General features: G+C 36.8%; 1 protein-coding gene across 1 annotated transcript; it reads right to left on the bottom strand.

The window, feature by feature from the left end:
- Positions 1 to 497: 497 nt before the first annotated feature.
- clic3 (chloride intracellular channel 3) lies at positions 498 to 4,092 on the bottom strand. Its single transcript, XM_069703637.1, has 7 exons — positions 3,935 to 4,092; positions 3,656 to 3,739; positions 2,718 to 2,827; positions 1,825 to 1,950; positions 1,550 to 1,656; positions 1,295 to 1,470; positions 498 to 1,205 (listed from the first exon to the last, which is right to left on the bottom strand). Exons 2-7 carry the CDS (start codon positions 3,689 to 3,691, stop codon positions 1,041 to 1,043), a joined length of 720 nt encoding a protein of 239 aa, XP_069559738.1. The 5' UTR covers positions 3,692 to 3,739; positions 3,935 to 4,092; the 3' UTR covers positions 498 to 1,040.
- Between the last annotated feature and the right edge of the window lie 5,657 nt (positions 4,093 to 9,749).

Below are 9,749 nucleotides of genomic sequence, written 5' to 3'. Positions count from 1 at the left end.
TGTATCAATTTGTTCAAATGAAAAGTTCACCATTTACAAGATTTAAATACTCCTTACATGTAAATGCATCAGCAATAATATTCCAGCATATGTGCAACACGAGCTATGGAAGAATAACTACACAAGAGGTAATTAGGCCTGCATAATGAGTACTCTAATTACTATTACTTGCTGATGGTTCTCGTGAATAATTAATAAGTCCCTTTAATTCAGCTAAAATAGCTTGAGATGTTGGCAGTGAGTCACAGGCTTTGGAACTAAACTAATCCGAAATGAATCAAACAAATTGATGAAGATTGAAAAGGTGTCATGCTGAATTCTGCTGTCATCATTAAAGAGAGTTAATCATCACTGATGACAACTTTAAAGTGTTAATCAATGAGCCAAGAAGTTACAACGTTCAAATTAAAGGCTACACAGTAAAACAAAAACTTGCTTTTTTTTCCAGACATTTTCATATGTATAATTCACTCATATCATCACGAGCTCACACAATATTCATACAATCAACACCGTTTTTTTATTAAGTTAAATTCAATTTATATTGAAGTTAAATATTATTGATTCAATACTGAAATACAGCACATGCAAAAATGATGAAAAGGGGTGTTAACTACAGCCAAGACCATTCATCTGTTTACAGTGTTTTCTGAGCATGTAAAAGCTGGTTTAAATAATATGACTACACCTCAAAATGTGATTAATGAATTGCAACTAATATTATGCTTAGACACAATGCAGGCACACACAATGACACATAGTATACATGTTATGTGAGATTTAAAGTACTTTCTTGCACTTACATGGGCTGAATAAAAGATCCACATCACTACAATCAATAGTACATACAGTATGTACAAAACACTTTGCAAAACAAAACGTTTTATCAAAAACAAAATGCAATTGCAAACATTTTTATTATCCTAACTCCATTTTGACACAAATAAAATATTTCATGCACAGTTTTCAGATATTTTATCACCTGTGTTTTCTGCATTACTCATTCTTTGTTTCCACTGCCTCATCACTCCGTCTCTGATCTATTTGTTCAGGTACTTGGCCAAAGATTGGTAGGCAAAGAGAATTTCTGAGTCATTTGGGCAGGTGTAGCGAAACTCGTCTTGTTTGTAGGCATTATCCAGGTAACGCGCCAGACCTTTCAGCTCTACAGGGATGGCAAAGTCACGGTACTCCTTACACACCACCTGAGGGAAAAGGAATTTGATAAATAGATATTTAAATCAGAGTTCGACTCATTACATCCGGTAGAAATAAGGTTCTGACTGCTTTTCACCTTGACAATGTTAAGTTTGGGAAGCAAGTTGCAGTCTGCCAAGGTGAGGGTGTCACCATCCAGGTAGAGGCGTGCTGACTCAGTGGCATCTGGGTTCTTGCCCAGCTCATGAGGGAGAGGCGTCTCTAGATACATGTTCAGCTTCACCAGAGTATACAGAAATTTCTTCTCCAGCACTGAAAGACAGGAATGTGTAACAGGTATTTGGCCATATGTAAAGCAGAAGTGACGGGCTAATTGTGAAATTTCACTTACTCTCATTTAATCCCGGATTGGGATTCTTAATATATCCTGAGAATTTCCGGAAGATGTCTTCTCCAGCACCATTGGACTCTTTATATTGACAGCACAGTTTTGGACACCTTAAGATGGTCAAATAAAAAAATTTGATGATGTAACAATGAATGAGATATGATGTGTTTCAACAACTGAAAAACATCTGATAGAAAATATCTTTAACAATCAGCCTGCGGTTTCTAATATCTCTCCGTTGGTATGAAAAAAGGATAGAAAAACAGCACTCCACTTACTGTGGTGGAGCTAAGTGCTCCTCCAGGAACTCCTCAATCTTGTTAGTGTCTGTTTTGACTTCATTGTTGAAGATGAGGAAGGGAGGCTGAGAGCCTGGAGCTAAAGCCTTGAGCACATCTGGTGCCCTGTAACAGAACAACAATCAGGAAACATGGGTTCTCATACTAAAGCTATTCAAATAGTTAAAATCACGAGATGCTTTAATTATTTCTCCAGAATCAGATAAACTTTGTTAGCCAAGTAGGTTTAAGCACCTTTCTTAAGCCTGCAACAACAAAGTATTTTTGGCCACTTGGGGGCAGTGTGAACAAGGACATATATTATTACAACCTTTTAAATTGAAATGAGCTCTCTTCAACGTTGTTATGCATTTGCTGTGGTTGGTTTGAGCCCGTTTGTGTTAATTTTGGCCACTTATGAACCAATTACATCTCTTTGAGGTCAGTTTGCATATCTTTCTGGTCGTTCAGTGGCTTTTTTTGCATCTTGTCGTGGAACTTTCATTGCTGTGTCTTTCTGGTTGTTTTTAGTTTACTTGTGTCCAGTAGCAATTTGTATGGGTCAGTAATCCATCCATGATTGCCAGCTGTTTCATTGTCGTTTAAAGCATTTGATATCCACATTTGATAGACATTTTGATTATAGCTGCTTTTAAATATTTAAATTTTCTCTCAAAGTCATAGTCTAAGATATTTAAATTATGTTAACTGCAAACTACACATTGCATAGAATGAGTACTAGGGTAGATGTGTTTGCCTGTCTATAGTGTTATTGTAGCATTGATGGATGGATGGATGGATGGATGGATGGATGGATGGAATGAATATCGAGGTGCGGTAAATGTAATTCTCAAAGAAAAGACCTTTGCAGAAAGAATAAAAGGCTCTATCACCTCTTCATGTCCACAGTGGTGAGGGTGAAGTTGACTCCTTTTAACCAAAGAATCATGAAGAGCCTCTGACAGAAAGGACAGTTCCCCACACTTTCAGCATCAACACTGGCCTGACAGACAAAGACAAAACATTATTAAGTGTTTTCAATCATCACGGATGAAAACTATGCAATCTAAAATCTAACATTTTTGAAATTGTACAGCAGCATCCGTGTTGCAATGTGTTTGACCAAACAGTGAATTCCCACATAGTTATTCTTGTCGAGCCTGCTCTGCTCTGACACTTTAAGCAAGCTGCTCAGGAATGCCAAACGAAAGGCTGAGGCTGCTTTACACCCAGATTAAACAATCTATTATCTAAATGCTGTTTGGTATCTCTGCTATATTATACTGTATGAGGAGTTTTGAAAGCGCAGGACACAGGTTTCTTAAAAGAAGAGGTTTCTTTTTTCAGTTTCACCACACGTTTTCACACGGATTCTGTCTACATAACAAGAGATAAAGTGAAATGGATCATTCTTTTACAACAATTCAATACAAATTACACATTATAAGCATCTCAGTTCTCAACTGCACATATAATATTACAATAAAATACAGTGAACTACCTTAGTTTTACAAGCATTTAGGCACAAACATGTTGCAACAAACATAAGTACAAAACCGACAACTAAAGATAAGGAGATGATGAAGTAGGTAAGAATACTAAATCAGACACAGTGACACCTGGAAATTGACTTTCTTTCTTTCTGTCAACTGTTCTGAGATTTAGCCCCGTAGTAAAGCTGCTTCTTTAAAATAAATACTACTGGTTTAGTTATGTATTACTTAAAATAACTAAAGGCTTACTGAACAATAGATAAATGAGATACATTGCTTTGTCCACACCTGTGGTTCTCAAGCAGGTTTTTTTTTAAACATTACAATTGCTCTCTTACCTTAACGAAGAGTTCAATCTTCGGGGCCTCAGCCATCTTTCTTTCCCTTTCTCTGTCCTCCTCTCTGCTGGTTTGTTTCTGTCACTGTTGATGCAAAGACAAGGCAGAGCTGTGACTCTGAAGATGTAGTAATCTCTGTTTCATTCTTACACACACACACACACACACACACACACACACACACACACACACACACACACACACACACACACACACACACACACTGTCATGGTTTTGAAAAAACTGGTAGTAAGATGCATTATTGAAGGCCATACTCACACTGGAGATCACAGTCTGCGCTGAATGCAAGAACACTGCTTAATCGTCACTCCACCTGTATTATTTTATTTCAGTGTTTCGCCTATCCCTCTTCTCCTCTCTACGCCTGTTTCTGTTTTTTGTTCGTCTCACGCCACACCTCTCGAGCTTCACAGTCGCAGCCTACACTACACCCCCCTCTGGCCTTTCCAGTCAAACCGGCAAATCTGGATCTACCCTCTCAGCCTCTCTGCCTTCCAGCATATTCTCTGTGAGAAATCTGCAACTTTCAATGTGTCCACTTTGGTCTGTCTCTGTCTCTCTGTCTGGTTTGCTCTCTTTTTCTCTACCAAAATAAGTGATAAAGTAGAGAGTATAAATTAAATGAGGATGGACTGTCTTTTCTGTGGTTTAAAGTATGTTTTTGAGGCAAAACCTGAAATATCTCTGTAACTAAAATGCTTCCAAAATTGACAAAATACTGTGCAATGATCCAGTAGAAATACAAAACAAAAGCATTGCATATTCTACTTTTGTCAATCAATTTTAAACAATCAACGTTGTAAGGTATGTGCACCATGAATAACATATAAACAGATAAACTAGCATTTTGTTAAGTTAATTTCCTTCAAGTACATTGTCTAATCACTTTTTATACTATTTGGTCATCCAAATGGGGAGCCAAGATTTGCTCCCCGGTCTTGTGAGCATTTGGTGTCCTTAAATCATCTCAAAGATGGATTAGGTAGAAGTCATCGCTCCATGACAGCCAGTGAAAATCCTTGTTTGATGTAGTGTTAAGTTGTTGTTTTTGTTTTTTAAATGGGGATGAAAAATAACTGCAGAACAAAATTTTAATAGATTTTTCAATAGATTTTTGGCCTCATAGTCATTTTTCTTATAATTTCAGAACGGTCATGAGAATCGGGGAAATTGTCACACTGAGGGCATTTTTTGACACTTTTATCTCACCTGAAATATAAACCTTCACCTCTTTCTCTTATTTATCTCTGTCTCTTTCAATAGTGGTTTTGTTTTGGTGTCTCCTGCTCGTACCCCGTCTTGCTCTCCATTTGGTGTGTTTATACTGCATTTATCTCACAGCAAACCTTTAGTTGTTGATCAGCATTCATGAGTGTTAGAAAGTGCTCTCATACAGCAGGTACTTACTGAAGACACTGAGATTCTTGTGATCGGAGACATGAGGAAGAGACGCCCCAAGCAAGTTGACATAAACAGAAACAAGGCTGTGAGCCAAGACGAGTGAGATAAAGATACCAAACCACATAGAAGCAGATTAGAAGAGACACAGGTTCAGCACACAGAACAGTGTTAGTCTGTGGACAAGGAAGCCCTGAAGAGGAAATCATGAGGGTGTGATCTATCTTTGTCAATCATCTATGACATTGTGCTCTGGATTCCATAAGCTGGAGTCATAGATTTGAACCAAATTCATAAAATCAGGTTACTGTTTTGTATAGCCAATCAATCAATCAAACTTTTGATGTATGCCTTGTGCTGTGTTTATAAAGTCAGACATCAAATGCACCTCCCAGTGCCAACCATAATAAGGTGGAAGTAAGAGAAACTAAAAGGGAAGTAAATTAAAAGAAGTTTAAACATACACTGTTAAAATTTAAAAAAATAAAAAAGCCAGGCTTATAAGGTGTTTTCAGTTGTCTTTTAAAGGTACCACACTCCCTCTACCCTTCAGGTCCTCCGGCAGACCTTTCCACAAGCAGCCATGGGTTTTGCATTGGACCTTATAGGAACAACTAAGAGACAACTAGCAGAGGACCTAAGGAATCTAGTGGATACATATCTTTAAAAAAATCTATTCTAAAACGAACTGGTACAGTGTCCAGTGCAGCAACTTTAAACAGGTGTAATGTTTGCTTCTAGTCCCAGTCAGCACGAGTGACTGAATTTTGTAAAAAAAATTTGGAGGTTTAAGTTGCTCTTTGCCTCTTTTTTTTTTTTTTTTTAGTAGACCAGAGTGGAAGGAACTACAATAGTCCAGCCTACTATGATCAAAGTTTGCACTAGTCTATCACTGAAAATATTTTTCAAGTGATAAAAGGCAGATCTGATTGAGCTGAAGTTCTGAGCCATTCAATCATTAATGCCTGAAATGCACCTGTAGAGGGCATCAATGGGGCTTTTGCCTTTAGGATACACAGCAATATGTAGTTTCAGATCTCACAGAAAGTTGCTCTCTTCTCTCTTTATGAACTTAAATAATTCTAGTAATGCTGAAAGGAAATAAGAAAATTTGCCTTTTTTTTGTTGGTAAATATAAATAATTTGGCGAAAATATTCTACTCACATCCTGAATAACCCCTCAGTTTGTTGTCTTTACCTTACATCACTTTTGCTGGAACCAGCTGCTCAACAATATGTATTCATGCATATTGGTGGAGTGGGTTTTCTCAATAAGTGTGGCACTTCTCTTTGTTTGAGCAACTTCAAGTAGCATCAGATTCACTAAACAAGATTTACATGGAAATGGTAGGTAAATACACTGCGCGAATGACTATGCAAAACAAAGACAACAAATACATAGCATGCGATGGAAAAGGAATTTTCAACCCCAAAAAAGAGGTACCAAAATATACCAAATTAGTTTAGCTCCAGTAGTTCCCAATCTTTTTAGCTTCCGGCCCTGTAAAATACATGCAGTAGTCCTAGTTGCTTCATTTGAATTTATTTTAGAGGCATTGAGTGGGAAACTTTTCAGTGTTGGATGGTAAAATACCAAAGATTAGAGAAAACTTTGCAGCAGAATGTAGATTTTGTTGTTGTTGTTGTTATCATTTCCAATCATGTTAATCCACTCCAACTCCAATCATGTTAATCCACTCCAATCATGTTAATCCACTCCAAGTTAAAAACCACTGGAATAAACTGTAGCCTTACTAAAACATTTTAAACCACTCAAGTGAGCTATATGGAGGACCCAAATACAGACACTAAAGCATGCAGATTCAAACAGATAAGCTCACACAGTCTTGTGCAGGAAAGCGGCAGATAAAAAGGTGAAGTGTTGTAGATGGGCAGATCAAAGTAGGCAGTGGGTGAACAACACGGGTACAAGAAGCATGAACAGGAAAGAGGGAGACGATTGCCTTCAGGGCTTTCTTTCTGTTTCATCTTTCTCTACCCCTAACCTTTTCTGATAGGTGACAGGACCCAGAGGAAGTGAGAAGGTACCTGAAGACAGAGGCAGTCCTTCACAAGTAGTCTTATGCTTTGAGAGCTTAATGGCGGGAGAGTTTCTTTAATGTTTTTCAGATTTATAAATAAGATAATAGCATAAGATTGAACGCCACAGAAATTTCTGTGCCCACGGTGCTCAGTATATTTGCTTGGTATAACCATGCTGTATTTATACAGTGAAATAGATTCAAATTTAAATAACAATAGACCAAAAAATGTGGTACAAAGTACAAACAATATCTTATCATGTTCAGATGTGTCTGGGGTGATCTTTAAATAACCCAGGGATGATGGCTGTGTTTTTGACAGATAAGTTATTAAATGATGTAAATACCATAAACCTGAATTAGCCTGGTGCTGCTGGGGGCTCGGAGCACTACCAAGTTTTACCCACCTAATATCTAGACGCACCAATAACACAGTAAAAACATAAGTTCAGTCCATAAACCCTTCATTGTCCAGAAACTATGATGACATTGCTCCATGGCTCAGCCATATCATCATCACATGCACAGTTGCTCACTCTTTTCCTGCTCCAAAGACACTTTTTTAGCAGCCAGGTGACAACTAGGTTCACACTGCATTTATGTAACACACACAATTCATATTACAAATACATATTGAAATGTGAAGAAGTGCATTGAAGACAGATTATGCAATTTGCAAAAAAACAATAGGAAAAACAGTACCTCAATATGGCAAGACAGAGTCATTTATGACCTGGAGTATAACCCTCTATCTTATTCTTTATTTATTTTTAATTAACCACTTTTTACTGCCAAAACATATGCTTATAAATTTCATATTTCACTGGCACAAACAAGGCTCAAGGAAAACAGCACTAGGCACATGTATGTGAATAATAATCTTAACAGAATCCAACTTTTTGTCGTGTTTTCATTTTTTTTATTTTTTTATTTATTGATGACACGAATAGCTTTTTCTTGCTCAAACTAGTTTGAAACAATGCGTGAAACATATGACTATGATTTGTTTTCTGTCGACAAAACTTAACACAATCAACAACGGAAACTAATCAGAGGAATTGTACATGACTCAATCATTACAAAAATAATCATGATGCCATTTCCTATTCAGTACAATGCAGTACTCATATATATGTATATGTATATACAAAAGTGTATAAATGTATATATATATATATATATATATATATATATATATTTATTATTTTATAAATATATATTTATTATTTTATTTTCGTAAACATTAATTTCACCACCCATTTCCTCCTATCAAGGCTTACAAGGCTATCAAAACTTATATTACTTCCTCGTTCCCTGTCACTGCACACATCCAGTATGCGTGTTGCAAAAAAACCATAAAGAAGCAGAAATTTAAACAATACAGACTCACAGAGAAGGTGGGAGCATGTAACGTGATGAGGAGTTCATACTGAACCTCTCAAGAGAGAGCCACACTTCAATTTCCTCAAAAGGGTTTGCGTTTTTGGTTTACAAACACTTAAAGCTCAGCATCATTTTCCTGCCAGAAGCCACTAACAATGGTAACGATAAATGGTGACTGAGGACAGACCACTCATCTTCTAATCAGGTTAGTGGGGAAAGTTTGGAGTTAGCATGCTTTTTATTCTGGTCAATTTTGTCTACCTTCTGAAATAACTTGTTGCCACGTATTCTTTTTTATCATTGAAAGGAAATTAGTGGGATCTTTACACTTTTTAACAACCAGTGACGAGAACAGTATCGCTGCCAACATAAATCTTTCACCACATCCTCTTCAGTTTTACCTCTTGAACTTTCGAAACTTACTTATAAAACAGATGCATGTTTTTGAGAAGTTATTGATATCTGGATGCCCTTGTGTTTTAATCTCACATATTTTCAGTTAAATCTTTTGTTTCTGATCTTCTACAATGACAGTGTGTGTACCTTTCATTGTCTGTGCACCAATACGTTCTAGACATAACTCCTTCTCATTGAGTAATCCAGTATCCAACTCAGTTTTTTTTTTTTAAACAAAGAAAGACAGGTACAACTAGTGATGCCTTTTTTTTACACTTTGTAGTTATTGATCAGGTTTGAACTGTGGTGCTTGTGTTTTGTTTAGCAGCCTGGTTTGGATTATTTTATGTTGCAGGCTTCCCATTACACTCTGATAATGTAAGGCATAACAGTAGTCAGTTGTATTACCTGCCTGAACCGTACAAAGTACTTGCAAATGATGCCAATGGGATAAGGGTAATATACAGCCTGATGAAGGAGCTGTTTAGCTTACTGCAGCATTATAATGTGCAATTTAGAGAAAACTTGAATAAATTGGTTAAATTATGTTAGCAAATAATCTGCATGCAACAGGAGCTAGATCATTTGAAAGCGGGGGGGAGGGGTGGAAAGGGAAGTGAGGCAGAATTTACATCCTGACAGTTTGTTTCTTATGGTCTATAATATAATACCATACAGGCTGTGTACAGTGTATTTTTAAGACAGAAAAGTCCACATTCACAAATACAAACAACATCATGTTTACTGTAGTAGCTAATAGCAAAATGAATTTTGCCTGCACATCCTAATGTAATAATATTCTTGGCTAATACAAGACTAAAAGCACTGCAAATGTTGTGCAGTTTCTACAGATT

Source organism: Brachyistius frenatus, unplaced genomic scaffold (genome assembly GCF_029030835.1).
Source record: "Brachyistius frenatus isolate BFR_SWC_R1_liver_20210118 unplaced genomic scaffold, ASM2903083v1 Contig_3, whole genome shotgun sequence".
Taxonomy (NCBI): Eukaryota; Metazoa; Chordata; class Actinopteri; family Embiotocidae; genus Brachyistius; species Brachyistius frenatus.
This window is presented reverse-complemented; position numbering and strand designations above follow the sequence as displayed.

Bases quoted from the DNA above. Each gene is read 5' to 3' on its own strand.
- clic3 (XM_069703637.1), bottom strand. From the start codon at position 3,691: ATGGCTGAGGCCCCGAAGATTGAACTCTTCGTTAAG. The intron at 2,828-3,655 runs GTAAGAGAGCAA...TTTGTCTGTCAG, and splicing joins AGATTGAACTCTTCGTTAAG to GCCAGTGTTGATGCTGAAAG. The intron at 1,951-2,717 runs GTGATAGAGCCT...GTTCTGTTACAG, and splicing joins ACCACTGTGGACATGAAGAG to GGCACCAGATGTGCTCAAGG.